Source organism: Erythrolamprus reginae, chromosome 2 (assembly GCF_031021105.1).
Source record: "Erythrolamprus reginae isolate rEryReg1 chromosome 2, rEryReg1.hap1, whole genome shotgun sequence".
NCBI lineage: Eukaryota > Metazoa > Chordata > Lepidosauria > Squamata > Dipsadidae > Erythrolamprus > Erythrolamprus reginae.
Window position 1 is genome coordinate 227,284,124 of NC_091951.1, and position 17,137 is coordinate 227,301,260.

Consider the following 17,137-nt stretch of genomic DNA (forward strand, 5'->3'; position numbering starts at 1 on the left):
TCTACCTACCTGGGAGTGAAAACTGCCGGTGTGTCAATCAAATTTACATTTGAATTGTAACTGAAGGGATATTGCTCTGTAAATATCCCAGGTGGCTGTACTCAGCCACTCCATACTCTTCTCAAGCAAGAAAAGACTATTAAAAGTGATACCAGTAGGACAGGAGATACACTCAGCTGCATTTCAGTAGGAATCTAGCAAAATCCTGCCTAGCTTCTGAGACTGGTTTGTATTGTAAATTAATTTAATTTAATTGACTTCTATGCTGCCTAATCCTGTAGGACTGGGGCAATTTACAACAATAAAAACAATACAAAAGTACAGTAATAAAAAAGAAGTTGAACAAAAACAGTAAATAAAACTCCATGACCTAACAACCCATTATAAACCCCAAAACCAATCTAACAAACATACATACCAAACAAACATAATTTGGGCGTGTCTGATGTTAAACTTCATGGGCCCATCATTGCCATTTCCTTTTCATTGATTAATTAAAGCAACATGTGCTTATATGTGAGAGCAACCTTTGCTTTATCAGAAGATTCCTTACCCAAGAATGTGGCTGATGTTTTAGTATTCGATTTTTGGAACTGGATATTCATGTTCCTCAGCCATAGAATGAACTGTACACTTCAAGGACATATATAACTACAGTGATCCCTCGATTTGCGCGTTCTCGATTAGCGCGAAACGCTGCAACGCGGTTTTTCAAAAAATATTAATTAAAAAAATAAAATATTAAAATAAAATATTAAAAAATAAAAAATAAGTCCACGCTAGTTCTCTCTCTCTTTCTCTCCCTGTTGCCGGCGTGGTATATGAGAGAGAAAGAGAGAGGCAGAGGTCGGGCGCATTATCGGGAGGTGGAGGCGGCGTGGGGACGCTGGGTGCCGGTTCCCTGAATGGAGACCGCCGGCCGCTCAATCGGGCCGGCAGGGAACAGAATAGAGCCTTCCGCGGCGGGGCTGGTAAGGGGGGGAGCCGAGGGGGGAGCCGAGCCCAGCCCCGTGGCATTCGCCTTCCTCCCACCTGCAGCCGAGACTGATCGTGGGCTCCTTCGCAACCTCGGAGAGCTTCCTGGTTTTCGTGAGCTTTCATGCCCTGGAAGCTCTCCGAGGTTGCGAAGGAGCCCACGATCAGTCTCGGCTGCGGGTGGGAGGAAGGCGAATCCCCCGTGGGCTCCGTTACATCTTCCGCTGCCAGCCAGGCCATGCTGGCGGCAGCGGAACAATCGCCTTCCTCCCGCAGCCGACTGACCGTGGGCTCCTTCCCGAGCTCCCTTCCTGAGCCTCCCGTTTTCTCTCCCCCCCCTCGCCCCTTCGCCTCCCTGTGTTCCTAGGAGAAGTGCTGGGGATTGAGGCAAGACAGACCTTCTGCTCCTCACCAGCACTTCTCCTAGGAACACAGGGGGGGGGGAAGGGGCGAGGGGGCGGAGAGAGAACGGGAAGCTCAGCATTCCGTCAGCAACGGAGTCCGGCGCTGGGACCATGCGGGGCCGCTCATCCAGGGGGGCGTGGACTGGCAAGTCGCCCTCCTTTCTCTTTCTTTCTCTCTCTTATACCACACCGGTAACAGGGAGAGAAAGAGAGAGAGCGGAGGGCACCTTGCCGGTCCACGCCCCCCTAGATGAGCGGCTCCGCATGGCCCCAGCGCCGCCCAGGCAGCTTGCCGCTTGCCGTATTGCAGCGAAGGAGGCGAAGCAAGGCTCCAAGCTGCAATACGGCAAGCGGCAAGTGATCTTGGGGTTTCCCCTTTGCCTGGGCGGCGGGGAAGACCAAGGGGAGGTTCCTTCAGCCGCCCAACACCTGATCCGCTCCGCAGCGCGGCAACGGGGAAACCCCATCTTCGGCTCCTCGCTGCTTCCGCGCTGCGGAGCAGATCAGCTGTTGGGCGGCTGAAGGAACCTCCCCTTGGTCTTCCCCGCCGCCCACACGCAAACTCCACCATCTGCGCATGTGCGGCCATGAAAAAATGGCGCACATGCGCAGATGGTGGTTTTTACTTCCGCATCCAGTATAACGCGGAAATCGGTTAGCGCGGGAGGTCTTGGAACGTAACCCCCGCGCTAATCGAGAGATCACTGTACCGTAAAAACATGGAACAGAGTTTGCATTCTAATCCTGGTAGTACTCATAACTGCTTGGCAAGAAACATTGTTCCCTAGCTTCATTTACTTACCCCCAGAGAATACAGATGAAATTCCTGCCAAAACATGCCTTCCAATCTACCTTCTATTAATTTCCAATCATTTTACAAGCTTGATGAACAGGCAATTCTTTCAAACCTCCAAGATAGTTGCAGTTCCAGCCAGGAGTGGTTCTAACTTCCTCACTGCTGGTTCACTTATTCCCACGCCTTGTGGACATGCTGCATGGGCACGCATGCACAGTGCCAAAAAAATTCTGATTTTTTTTTTAAAAAAACCAAAACAAGATGGCAACACATGCACAGTGCCAGAAACTTGATTTCTGTGCATGTGTAGAAGAAAAAAAAACAGGAAAAAATAAAAAAGATGGTGGCACCCACAGACGGACACCAACTGAACTGGTTCCGTGACGTCGTCGTGACATCACCAGTGGGTTGGTACCTGCTTGGGTGAACTGGTCTGAACTGGGAAGAACCCACCTCTGGTTCCCGCTTGTTTGCTGTTTACAGTCCAAGTTCTGTTTAAACACATATCAGAAGAAGGAAGGGCTCAGGGATTGCTGGTGCAGGGATCACAAATGGATCGCCTTTGTTTGTTTAATGGCTACATCATGTTCCTGAACAGTATTACTTTCCCATTGTGTAAATAATTAATCAGGCCAGGCATTAGCTACAATTACTGCCCTTAAGTCTTCAAGAATACCGAACAAGAGTTTTGATCCCATGAAAAAGTTTATGGGAAGAATCTAGTAGAATTAAAAATGATAAATTCTGTTGGGGGCCAAAAGATGCAAATTCGGAGTCTTAGTATCATCTTGGATCAATCGAACTTTGTTGCAGCAATTCTTAAAATACAACTTTGCTTCTCAGAATCCAGCTGGGTGAATTGCAAAAGGCCATTAGATGACCCCAGGGCATTGCAACTATCATAAATAGATGCCATTTGCCAAACTAAACCTCTCAATTTTGATTACATGATCTAAGGCAGGGGTATCAAACTGGCGGCCAATGGGCTAGATGCATCACACGCAGGCCATGTCTACCCTATCAGCAAATGGGAAAAACATTCTGAAACATCACATGACGGCAATGTGACTTGATGAATTTGATACCTGTGATCTAAGGACTTCTAATCACTTCCTTCTATATACCATTGTAACTTGGAATAGTGGTTAAAAGAATGATTGTAAAATAAGGACTACCTGTATATTCCCTGCATTTCAAAGTTAGCAAGAAATTAAAGATCCTGGATGCTTTGTGCATGCAGAAAGAAATAATATAATATTGAAAGGATAAATGTGCTAACTGCTTGCAACAATTTAGTTTTAGCATGTGTCCATTATCAGTCTCTGAAATTGTTTTGGTTTGGTTTGTGACAAAGGGAAAAGTGAGGTGTCTATTAAGCATTTTTTTTTCAATAGTTGAATTGGTATGTGGTCTAACCAATCTTTATTTTTATTATTGCTATTGCTTTGCATTTTAATAAAGATATATATTCTAAAATTTGGCATTTGCAATTTTGTTTCCTTTTTCTTGCAAGTATAATAGCAAACTACCCATTTTCTAAAATTAAGTAATGCTGTATTCTTTCAGCACATTTTTATGATGAACATTGCTTTTAAATACAATAGCTTAAATATCCTTAAATTTTCATTTGCTACTGGTGTGCAAGTATACAATTTAGATAATAAATGTAACCAAGAAGCAATAGTAATAAGTACAAAAGGCCATTTATTATTAGGATGGCTACAGTAGTCTTTATATTACAATATAAAAATTGTATGAAGTTGTAAAAGTAGTTATCAATGTATTCAATTAATTACTTTAATTATGTATGTGTGTGAGTAAGTAAGTAAGTAAGAGACAGGTGTAATATTTTTGGAAACATGAATTTGAAACATTAGTTCAACCTCTCCAATCCATTTTTAAAAGATGGTATTACAGGAAAACACAACTCTAATTATCTAGCCCTAAGCTAGGTCTAAACATTGTTTTAGACACAAAGTCATTTTCACTATTTTTTGAAGGGGGTGGAGAAGCTTTTTGGCAACAACATTGAATCACAAGCTAGTCATTTGTTTTAGCCTAATGTGTTGAGGATATGTAATCCAGGAGATTAATGCATTGTATTATGCCAGGGGTCCTCAAAGTTGGCAACTTTAAGACTTGTGGACTTCAACTCCCAGAATTCTCCAGAGGGGCTTTTAAATACAATAGTTTAAGCTTAAATACTCCAGCCAAATCCACAAGTCTTAAAGTTGCCAAGTTCGAAGATGTCTGTATTATATGAATCCAGACCTAGGTGGTCTGCAACTGAGATGGCACGGTTAAAGAGTTTAGATTTTTTTTTGGTGTGTGTGTGTGTTTGACAATATCAGTTTTTTGGCACAGATTTCATGCCATTAAAAATAACTGCAATTGACAAGATTGTTCTAGATAAGAAATTCCATATTCTGATGCGCCCAAGCCAGAAAATAATAAGTTCAACCAACGAAGCTTTGCAGATGCAATCCATTAAATTTACTCCTGTGAGTAAGGGGGGGGGGGGGAGAGATAGCATTTCTTCCCTTAAGGAACCCAACCAATTTATATCAAACATCTACGAACAAATGGGGGAGTCTATTTAAATTAACAAATTAATTTAAGGAGAAAAACAAAAAGCAGATTAAAAAGTGGTATATTTAATAGATGGTAAGTTGCTAGTGGTGTTCTAATTTTGCAAAGTTTAAATGGCAACGCACGCTTACACAGAAAGTAAATGATGTGGTAAACACATTAATCTGCAGGTGAGAACACATAGTTATCTGGCTTAGCCTTTATTTGATCGAGTAATTCAACAGGACTCTCGGGTAGTGCTTCAGCGCCCTGCGATTCTCATATTCTCTCTCTCTCTCTCTCTCTCTCTCTCTTTCTTTCTCTCCCTCCCTCCCTCCTTCCCTCCTTCCTTCCTTCGCCGCCCAACTCCCGAAGGACGTTTATTCAAAAGTAAAAACCGCGCATGTACCGCCTGCCGTTTCCTATTCCTCCGTTAAGTGCGGGCAGGATGGGGACAGACGCGCACAATGCCGCCCCCTTGCGGGCGCCTTGGGTAGCAGCACCTTGAGTGAAACCGGACCCAAAGCGGTTTGATAGGCGCCCAGCTGAGCCCAATTGGGAGTTGGGCGGGTAATAAAAGCTTCCCCGAAAACGGAGTTGCGAGATTGCTGTTTGTGGCTTATTTATTCTTATAACTTCACCCCGTGCTCGGCTTGTCCTAGACAGCGCTGGTTCGCTGTGCTTTTTTCCCTCTCCAAGTCATGGAGCTTTTTACGCTCCACGGCGTTCTCCTGTTTTTGGCTGCATTGACTGGCTGGGGTCGCTTGTCGCCCAGCGGAGGTGAGCAGGGTCTTTTTGTGTGTTTCCCCCTTTTTTAGGGGAGAAAGTATCCTAGGATGGAGTAGTGTCTTATCATAGCTTACTTAAACAACGATACAAAAAAAAATATGGGCTTTCCCCCAACCCACCCACCAGAAGTTTATTGATGAAATAGTAAAATGCTAGGCTTGCTTGTTTTAATTTTATTTAAAATCAGAGGAAACTGATAGTTTTGCCCCCCACCCCCTTTCCAGGCTAAATGTGGGAATCTATCGTGAGTAAAAGTTGTGGTATTTACTTTTTTATCTATCCAAGAAGGGTTAAAGAAGAAGAATCTACCAGTCAGGGACAGTAGGTAAATATGGCTTGGACAAGAAGGTTAGCCATCATTGTGACTAAATTAGAGAAAAGGGTTAAAATCCTGGGAGGTTTTTTTAAAAAAAAAATATTATTATTAAGCTGACTTCATTCCAGCCATTCATAGGAATCAAAGAGTTTAAGGGAATACTGTAATGCAGAAAATCTTTCAATGGGCTTTTAAATAAAATCACTGGGAGTGGCAGTGATTGGGAGTAAGCCTCATTTGTGTAAGATTTTATTTATTTAGTTAGTTAGTTAGTCAAGTACAAATTGGTGGTATACAAAGATATAACATTGTTTATATGCATGATACTAGTAAGAGAGAAACATTAGGATGGGGGACAGAAGGCACGCTGGTGCACTTATGCACACCCCTTACTGACCTCTTAGGAATTAGGAAAGGTTAACAGTGGATAGTCTAAGGGTAAAGTTTGGAGGATTAGGTGATGATACTACAGAGTCAGGTAGTGAGTTCCATGCATTAACTACTCAGTTATTAAAGTTTCCTGAAGTTGAGTTTGGAAAGGTTTACTTTAAGTTTGTATCTGTGGTGTGCTCGTGTATTGTTGCGGTTGAAGCTGAAGTAGTCATTGACAGGAAGGCATTCATTTCAGTTGATATTCATGTACCTGTGCTGTAGTGACCATGTTAGGTTCAGGGTTATTATCATTGATTTAGGAACCATTCAACTTACATGGGACATGTCTTATGTAGCTTCCTTGCAAACTGCACATTTGCTATTGGGCTTTTTAAGGTTTGGGGTTCTTGTCAGTACAGTATAGCTTTTAGTTCATGAATATCATTCAGTGGTAAAGTAGGTTGGGTGGGTGAGTTCTTGTCTGTTTTTATAGCAATAGCATTTAGCATTTAGAGTTATATACCACTTCATAGTGCTTTTACAGCCCTCTCTAAGCGGTTTACAGAATCAGCATATTAACTCCAACAATCTGTGTCTCATTTTACCCACCTCGGAAGGATGGAAGGCTGAGTCAACCTTTTAGGGCTCCCTTCTGGAAATTTTTGAGGACTCTGCCTGGGAGAGGCCTGCTTGTTGGGCACAGTGCTAAGGAAAGTCTATTTCAGCCCCAATTTTTAGCTAGCAAAAGGGTTTAAACCATTTGCAGATGACTCTAAAGTGCAATAGGGATGATATTCCTGGAGGCGTCTGTAATATGGTTAATGATTTAGCATTACTAGATAAAGCAATGGAAACTGCAGTTTAATGTTTCCAAATGTAAAACAATGCACTTGGGGAAAAGGAATCCTCAATCTGAGTATTCTATTGGCAGTTCTGTGTTAGCAAAAACTTCAGAAGAGAAGGATTTAGGGGTAGTGATTTCTGAACAGTCTCAAAATGGGAGAGCAGTGTGGTCGGGTGGTAGGGAAAGCAAGTAGGATGCTTGGCTGCATAGCTAGAGGTATAACAAGCAGGAAGAGGGAGATTGTGATCCCACTGTATAGACCGCTGGTAAGACCACATTTGGAATACTGTGTTCAGATCTGGAGACCTCACCTACACAAAGATATTGACAAAATTGAACGGGTCCAAAGATGGGCTACAAGAATGGTGGAAGGTCTTAAGCATAAAACGTATCAGGAAAGACATAATGAACTCAATCTGTATAGTCTGGAGGACAGAAGGAAAAGGGGGGACATGATCAAAACATTTAAATATATTAAAGGGTTAAATAAGGTTCAGGAGGGAAGTGTTTTCAATAGGAAAGTGAATACAAGAACAAGGGGACACAATCTGAAGTTAGTTGGGGGAAAGATCAAAAGCAACATGAGAAAATATTGTTTTACTGAAAGAATAGTAGATCCTTGGAACAAACTTCCAGCAGACGTGGTTGGTAAATCCACAGTAACTGAATTTAATCATGCCTGGGATAAACATATATCCATCCTGAGATAAAATACAGGAAATAGTATAAGGTCAGACTAGATGGACCATGAGGGCTTTTTCTGCCGTCAATCTTCTATGTTTCTAACCAGCTATGTCCAACCTTGGCAACTTTAAGGCTTGTGGACTTCATACAAATCTAATATACAGTGGAACCCCGACATAAGAGCTGCTCTACTTAAGAGCAACTCGAGATAAGAGCTGGGAGGGGAGAGATATTTTTGTTCTACTTACAAGCCCAAATTCGAGATACAAGCGCCAAGGAGCTGTCTCCTGAAGCCAAACGCTAACTTCCGCGTTCGGCTTCAGGAGACAGCTGTGAAGCGGCGCGCGTGTTTTAAAAGGTTGCAGCCGGCCTGGGGGGCTCGGGGGGGGGGCTTGCAGCTTTCTTTCTTGCTCTTTTTCTCTCTTTTACCTTCCCTTCCTCTATTTCTTCTTTTCTTTCTCCTTCCCACCTTCTTCCCTCCCTCCCTCCCTTCACTCATTCCTCTCTTACTCTCCCCTTTCATAAGTTTCCTTGCTTCCTTCCTCTGTTCCTGTCCCTTCCCCCTTTCTTTCTTTCTTTCTTGCTCTTTTTCTTTCTCTCTTTTACCTTCCCTTCCTCTATTTCTTCTTTTCTTTCTCCTTCCCACCTTCTTCCCTCCCTCCCTCCCTTCACTCATTCCTCTCTTACTCTCCCCTTTCATAAGTTTCCTTGCTTCCTTCCTCTGTTCCTGTCCCTTCCCTCTTTCCTTCCTTCCTTCCCACCCTCCGTCCATTCATTCACCCATTCCTCTCTTGATCGCTTAAAGCCGGTCCCTGGTGCAAAAAGGGTTGGGGACCTCTGTCCTACAGGATTGGGTGGCAGAGAAGTTGAACATATGTAAATTTAAAAGTTTAAGAAAGTTTACAAGTTAAGTGAAAGAAACTTCATTATTCATTTATATGTACATGTACATTTCTTCATTAAAAACATGTCTTTCTGCATAATTTAGACTAACTTTGTGAGTTTTTTGAGGGCTGGAACCAATTAAAATTATTTACATTAATTCCTATGGGGAAAAGTCGTTCGAGATAAGAGCTGCTCGACTTAAGAGCCCAGGTCCGGAACGAATTAAACTCGTATCTCGAGGTACCACTGTATATATAATTCCCAGAAATCTCCAACTAACATGGCTGCCTGGGGAGTTCTAGGCACTGAAGTCCACAAGTCTTAAACTTACCAAGGTTGGACATCTTTGGTTTAAGCTGATATTACAATACAGTACTCAGTAATTTTTTTTTGTTAATGGGGCTGTTTAGGTCTTTTTTAATGCCTCCTGCACTGAAGATTTTCAGCAAAATGGCTGCCAAAATCCTGATTCAAAGGACAAACTCTGATTTGGAGTGTGATTTGCATTCCAGATTAATCCCTGTTAAGATCGCCTTACATCCAAAGGCCTTGATTTTCATGGGAGGCAGCTGTGTCTCCAGGAAAAGCAGAGTTGCTTTAAGAAGGGCCAGGTGTGGCCAAATGCATTTCAAAATAGCAATATGACCAAACAAAGACATAGAAATATTTGGAATTGGACTACCTCAAGTTAGAGTTTCTCTTCATCCAGGCCTTTGGGGATAGTTACAGTTAATTCTGAGTCAGAATTATCAACTATTAATTTTGTTAATTAATAATATGGAGTGCTATCATGGACATGGTGGTTCTCTGGATTTAATTGACCTTTGGGCCACATTTCATTTTGTTGTGAGCTGCCCTGAGTCTGAGGACAAGGGCGGCATAGAAATCAATCAATCAATCAATCAATCAATCAATCAATCAATCAATCAATCAAACAAACAAACAAACAAACAAACAAACAAACAAATTCTTAAACATTCTTAATCATGAATCCATAGCTGAAAGGTTATGTGGTCTAGGCCCGGGGCCTTCAACCTTGGCAAGTTTAAGACTTGTGGACTTCAACTCCCATATATCCTCTAAGTTCACTTTACCCTTATATATATTACTACATGTCTATTTTTCTTCCTATGTATTTATGTATTGGACAAATGAATAAATAAAAAAAATTAAAAAGAGTTCCTCAGCCAGCAAAAACTCTGGGAGTTGAAGTCCACAAGTCTTAAAGTTGCCAAGATTGGAGACCTGGCTGAGGTACTCTGGGAGTTGAAGTCCACAAATCTTAAAGTTGCCAAGATTGGAGACCCCTGGTCTAAGCTCACTTATTGACCCTGTGCTTTTGTTCTTCCAGATGGAAGGCCTTGTAATGCCACCTTGCAAGCCTTTTGTGGAGATAAGTGTATTCCTTTCTCATGGCTTTGTAACGGAGAGGAAGATTGCCCTGATGGTTCAGATGAACTTTGTGGTAAGTTCTTCAAAGGCATCCCATGAGGGCTAAGAAACGAACAATTGGGCACTTGCATGAAAAGTACCAGATTTTGAGGGGGGGGGGAAATCTTTTTAATCTAATGAAAATGCTGGGATTTTTGATAGGTTATTAATCCTGATAAAATAGCTGTGGTGAGTGGTTTGCAAAAGGAGGTGATGGTGATTAATTTATATACTTTTACCACATTTTATATTTATGTACTTTTACCCACATTGAAGCTGGGGAAGGAACAAGTGCACATACATCGGGCAAAAGACAGAGCTGTGGCAGCCCCCTTCTGAAATACAGTGGTACCTCTACTTAAGAACTGAATTTGTTCCGTGACCAGGTTCTTAAGTAGAAACGTTCTTAAGAAGAAGCAATTTTTCCCATAGGAATGAATGTAAAAGCAAATAATGCGTGCAAACCCATTAGGAAAAAAAAAAAATAAAAGCTCAGAATTTGGGTGGGAGGAGGAGGAAGAAGAGGAGGAGGAGAGTTGCTGCCGAAGGAAGAAGATGCGGTGAGGGGAATTTTTAAAAAATCCAAAACTTTAAGGCTTTAAAAAAAAAGAGAGGGAGTCTGAGGCGGCGAGGAGGAGCGTGCACCTCCAATACACTGCCTCCAATATAATGGCTGCTGCTGCTGCTACCTGCTGCCTCTTCCTTCCCATGTTGAAGGGCTCCCCTCTCCTCTCACTTGCTTTGTAGCCGGCACCTTTCCTTCGCTGTGGTGACTCCTGGGTTGCCCAGAGCAAAGGGAGCGTTTCTTTTCTCTGGGCATTGGCAGAGGTTTATTCCCTCTCTGAGCGCCCAGAGAAAAGAAAATGCTTTGTTCGCTCTGGACTGCCAAAGCCTTCTTAAGCACCACCCAAAGGCTCCTCTGGCAGGCCACAAAAGCCCGAGATATCTGGGATTAAAGAGGGATTTCAGGAAACTGGCCCGGCCTTCGTGCCCCTCTCAAATTTCCTGGTTAATTTTTCTGGGCTCGAGTTCTTTAATAGAAAATGGTTCTTAAGAAGAGGCAAAAAAATCTTGAACACTCGGTTCTTATCTAGAAAAGTTCTTAAGTAGAGGCATTCCTAAGTAGAGGTACCACTGCACAGTACCAAGAGGAGGAGGGGGGAGATTGGTCTGCGGAGAGGGGCGGCATACAAATCTAATAAATAATAATAGTAGTAGTAATAATAATAATAATAATAATAATAATAATAATAATAATAATAATAATTGGTGTACTGCTTTGTGGCATGCCTGGTTGTTTTAGTTTAATTTAGTTTAGTTTTTTTGCTGGGGCAAATAAATCAGGAAGCCCCAAAGAAACTTTGCACAAGCACAAAACTGTCTAATCCTGGCTTGGCAATGCTTGCAATTGTTTACTTTCTCAAGTACGAACAGTACTAGAGTTGCAATTATTTCTCAAGAACAGAACTAGAGTTAAGGTGAGTGTTGTGAATATTGATATATACAAGTTGAAAAGGTGAGGAGCAGATTTTAACAGATTAACAGAGTTGGAAGAGACCTTGTAGGTCATCTAGTCCACCCCTCCCAAGCAGAGACCCTATACCAGTGGTGGCAAACATATGGCACGTGTGCCACAGATGGCACACAGAGCCATATCGGAGGGCATATGAGACTTTGCCATGTTGCAGCTCCAGCGCGCATGTTGTATTGACCAGCTGAGTTTTGGCCTTGGGAAAGGCCATTTCATTCTCTGGATGCTTCAGTGAAGCTTCCCTGTAGCCACAGAGGCAAAAAAAAGAAGTTCAGAAAGAAGTTCGGAAAAACACACTTCTGTTTTGCCATTGTGCTGTTTTTTTTGCAATCTGGAGGGTTCAGGGAAGCTTCCTGAAGCCCCGGAGTGCAAAAACCAGCACAAAGGACAAACCGGAAATGCATTTTCCGAACTTCCGGTTTACCTATTTGGGCATTTTTTTTCACCTACCTGGCTTCATAAAGCAGGAGACAGTGCAGGGGGTTGAACATGTATGTATGTTTGGGGAATGGGTGTGGGCATGCATGCTCCTTTTGGCACGCAAACCAAAAAAGGTTCACCATCACTGCCCGACACTACTTCTGACAAATGGCAGTCCAGTCTCTTGAACATCTCAAGTGATGAGGCTTCCACAATTTCCGAAGGCAAAGATTTTCCATTGGTTGATTGTTCTCCCTTTCAGAAAGTTCCTCCCTATTTCTAGGTTGAATCTCTCCTTGGTCAGCTTCCATCCATTATCCCTTGTCTGGCCTGCAGGTGCTTTGGAAGACATTGCTCTTAGTTGAATAGCACGCTTATTTTTAAAAAGCTGGGTCCATGTCTGCTGCTTCGTGCTAGCCCATGCCTAAATTTACTTGTTTTAATTAGCTAACTTTGTACCTCCCCCAAAGCCATATTTCTGGCTTTTGTCTATATCAGTGTTTCCCAACATTGGCCACTTGAAGATATTTGGACTTCAACTCCCAGAATTCCCCAGCCAGCAAATGCTGGCTGGGGAATTCTGGGAGTTGAAGTCCAAATATTTTCAAGTGGTCAAGGATGGGAAACACTGGTCTATATAATGCCACAGCCCAGGTGTTTAGGACATTCTGTTTAACACCAGAAAAATAGGGGCCAACCTACCTGGGAAATGAATTATTGTATATATGTTGGGAATCTGAACCAGACCATAATTGAAAGGAAAAGATACTCATTCCAGAGAGCCATGCTTTATTCAAATGAATCCTAAATCTAATGTTTCAAAGAAATTCTGGATAAACTTTCGTTTGCCATCAGCTATAACCAGCATGGCACTGATTGACTATCTCTCTTCTTATCTAGGAATTTCAAACCATAAAGCAATGCAATAATCACCATAGACCTTTGCCCTTTTATCTGATAGGACAGATCAAAGTAAGACAAAGCAATGTTAATTGCTTAACCTAGTGTCCTCCACATGTTCTGGACTATATATTCAACATACCAGACCAGCATGGCTATAGTAATCGCAAGTGGTTTGGAGTAATTGTCCAAACCATTTGGAAGGCCTTAATTTGACATTTTGCCTTGTCATTAATTGTCAAAAAGCTGAAGTTGAATTTACAAAGCAAGGTATTGAATAGTTTCCTAATGTTTGTAATCTTTACTCTGCTATGGCTTTTGCCATGTTCTGTGCTGTATGTAATTTCCATATACACATCCTCCAAAGAATCCAATTTTGATAAGATTTAGCAATGAAGAGTGAATAATAAAGACATCATATGAACGTGTGGCTAAAGTTGGATTATAACTCAATTTTTTATCCCTAAAATACAGTGATGAGCTTTTAACATACAAATCCAATAAATAATTAAATATAAATAAACTAGGTTATAGTAATTCATGCTATCTGTTTGCAAAATGACAAGAAAAAAAATAAAATCATGAACTCAGTGTTCATAAAGCAGCAATAACTGATCAAACTTATCAGCTTGGATAGGGTAAGCTTATGATGGAATAATCAGGGTGGCTTTGATTTGCATCAAATGGGAAATAGACAGCATTGCTGTAAGCTGCATATTCTGGAGTTGAGAACTATGGTCCATCTCATCCAAGATAACCAGATTAAACACGGCTGGCCTTTCCAGCTTCCTGTAGTAGGAGTGCTTTAGATGGGCAATCAGCCAGGAACAGATTGCCATTCCATGGCAAAATGCATCTGTGTTATAGCTTGCTTTTATGGAACAACTGATTGTTTTGAATTCTCAATATACAGGAATAGAGCCATGATGGTGGACCTATGGTATGCGTGACACAGGTGGCACGTGGAGCCCAGTATTGGGTTCCTACTCATGTGCTCCACCAGGCCAGGGGTTCCGTGTCACCACCACTACTGATATGGTTATGGACACAGCTCTGGATGACCAGTGGGCGCCTGCACAAGATTTGGCTTCTGCACATGCACAGAAAGCCAAATCTTGCACAAGGATGCTCATGTGTGTGAGATTTCACCAATTTTGGGGTGAAATGATGCGTGCACGCAGGCCCTTGTGCAAGATTTGGCTACCTGTGCATATGCAGAAGCCAAATCTTGTGTGGGCGCCCACCCGCCAGCCACCCAGAGTTGCGCACACAGTCTCACCGGTAGCAGCAACAATAAGGAACCCCTGCCCGGTGAAGCCATGTATAAGGGCATGTCAGGCATTGCCCTATGTCAGCTCCATCCAGCGTGCTGGCCAACTGATTTTTGGCCTTCTGGAGAGAGTCCGTTTTCACTTCCCCTAGGCTTCAAGAAAGCCTCTGTAGCCCATGGATGGCAAAAAACGGACCCGATGGGCCTACTGGAAGTTTGGAAATGAACTCCTACTGGGCTGCTTTTTGCCCTCCCTAAGCTTCAGGAGGTTCCTCTCAAACCTGTGGATGGCAAAAAATGGCCCAACAGGCCTACCGGAAGTCCGGAGGCTTCAGTGAGGCCTGCACTCATGTGCCGGGGGGATGGGGGGAGGGGTTGTGGGAGGGCATTGCATTATGGGTGTGGGCACACACGTGTTATCCACACACATTCTTTTGGCACCCAAGGGGGAAAAAAAGGGTTTGCCATCGCTGGAATAGAGGATATAATGTTGCTCACTGACATCTTCAGGAGCAATTTAGTGGATTGCATCAGTGATGAGAGATTTTTTCCCCCTTTGTACTGTAGTTTAACCTTGAGCTTTTGACTTTACAGTGGTAGAATGTGGTGGTGATCCAAATGCCTGGCAATGCGAAGATGGAAAATGTATTGCTGCTAAGTGGCGTTGTGACGGCACCAGCGATTGCCTGGATGGTTCAGATGAAGAGAATTGTGGTATGTACAGTGTTCCCTTGATTTTCGCGGGTTCGAAATTCGCGATTTTTCAAAAAATATTAATTAAAAAATACTTCGCGGTTTTTTTCCTATACCATGGTTTTTCCCACCCGATGATGTCATATGTCATCACCAAACTTATAATTTTTGCAAATAAATAACAAAAAAAAAATTATTGTTAATAAATAATTATGTTTATAAATATCAGGATAACTAAGTGTCTTATTCAATGGTGAGTACCAGTAATAATGGTGAGTAAATGGTTGTTAAGGGAATGGGAAATGGTAATTTAGGAGTTTAAAGTGTTAAGGGATGGCTTGTGATACTGTTCAGAGCCAAAAATAGTGTACAGTGGTACCTCGAGATACGAGTTTAATTCGTTCCGGACCTGGGCTCTTAAGTCGAGCAGCTCTTATCTCGAACGACTTTTCCCCATAGGAATTAATGTAAATAATTTTAATTGGTTCCAGCCCTCAAAAAACTCACAAAGTTAGTCTAAATTATGCAGAAAGACATGTTTTTAATGAAGAAATGTACATGTACATATAAATGAATAATGAAGTTTCTTTCACTTAACTTGTAAACTTTCTTAAACTTTTAAATTTACATATGTTCAACTTCTCTGCCACCCAATCCTGTAGGACAGAGGTCCCCAACCCTTTTTGCACCAGGGACCGGCTTTAAGCGATCAAGAGAGGAATGGGTGAATGAATGGACGGAGGGTGGGAAGGAAGGAAGGAAAGAGGGAAGGGACAGGAACAGAGGAAGGAAGCAAGGAAACTTATGAAAGGGGAGAGTAAGAGAGGAATGAGTGAAGGGAGGGAGGGAGGGAAGAAGGTGGGAAGGAGAAAGAAAAGAAGAAATAGAGGAAGGGAAGGTAAAAGAGAGAAAGAAAAAGAGCAAGAAAGAAAGCAAGAAAGAAAGAAAGAAAGAAAGAAAGAAAGAAAGAAAGAAAGGGGGAAGGGACAGGAACAGAGGAAGGAAGCAAGGAAACTTATGAAAGGGGAGAGTAAGAGAGGAATGAGTGAAGGGAGGGAGGGAGGGAAGAAGGTGGGAAGGAGAAAGAAAAGAAGAAATAGAGGAAGGGAAGGTAAAAGAGAGAAAGAAAAAGAGCAAGAAAGAAAGCAAGAAAGCAAGAAAGAAAGAAAGAAAGAAAGGGGGAAGGGACAGGAACAGAGGAAGGAAGCAAGGAAACTTATGAAAGGGGAGAGTAAGAGAGGAATGAGTGAAGGGAGGGAGGGAGGGAAGAAGGTGGGAAGGAGAAAGAAAAGAAGAAATAGAGGAAGGGAAAGTAAAAGAGAGAAAGAAAAAGAGCAAGAAAGAAAGCTGCAAGCACCCCCCCGAGCCCCCCAGGCCGGCTGCAACCTTTTAAAACACGCGCGCCGCTTCGCAGCTGTCTCCTGAAGCCGAACGCGGAAGTTAGCGTTTGGCTTCAGGAGACAGCTCCTTGGCGCTTGTATCTCGAATTTGGGCTTGTAAGTAGAACAAAAATATCTCTCCCCTCCCAGCTCTTATCTCGAGTTGCTCTTAAGTAGAGCAGCTCTTATGTCGGGGTTCCACTGTATTTACTTCCGCATCTCTACTTCGCGGAAATTCGACTTTCGCGGGCAGTCTTGGAACGCATCCCCCGCGGAAATCGAGGGAACACTGTATTACATTTAAAGTCCCAAACAGGCTGTCTTCATGACACTGCCACTAAAAAAATAAACTGACAGATAATAAGGTATAATTTGGAAAAAAGGCAGGCAGCTGTGTCATAAACTATAAAGTATGTGTAGAGAGAAAAATACAGTTTCGAGAATTAAGTGTTTAAGGAGATGCTTCTTCTTAAACTCCTTGAAGCATATTCTGTTCAAGAAGGTGAGGGTAAATGGCATTTTAAGGGACATGAGTTGCAACTGGAATTTTGCCTTGAAGCTGTGTTGTTAGTTATAGATGATAATACAGGCATCTTTAGTTTTGTATCCTACAGGTATGTTGACTATGCTGGTTAGGAGTGATGGAAACTCAGATCCAACATTTTTCAAATTAAGAAAAAAGCATGTGAAAAATGTTTTAAGATTGGCAAAGAAAATCCCTTAGCAAAGAAAATAGATTTTTCTCTAAAGATTACTTCAGTAGTCTTGTACATGAACATACAGTAGACTTCTTGGTTTTTTGTTTTGGTTTTTTGTTTATAAATGAGGAACAATCATATAAATGAGGAACAATCTGAAGTTAGTTGGGGGAAAGATCAAA

At 42.3% G+C, this 17,137-nt stretch overlaps 1 protein-coding gene across 1 annotated transcript in view; it reads left to right on the plus strand.

Moving 5' to 3' along the window:
- Positions 1-5,305: 5,305 nt before the first annotated feature.
- LOC139162107 (low-density lipoprotein receptor-related protein 2-like) overlaps positions 5,306-17,137 on the plus strand; it is an 88,971-nt gene continuing 77,139 nt past the window's right edge. The window contains exons 1-3 of the mRNA XM_070742143.1: positions 5,306-5,523; positions 9,985-10,098; positions 14,780-14,899. Of these exons, the coding sequence (XP_070598244.1) occupies positions 5,445-5,523; positions 9,985-10,098; positions 14,780-14,899 (313 nt within the window). The 5' untranslated portion in view covers positions 5,306-5,444. The remainder of the gene's footprint in view (positions 5,524-9,984; positions 10,099-14,779; positions 14,900-17,137) is intronic.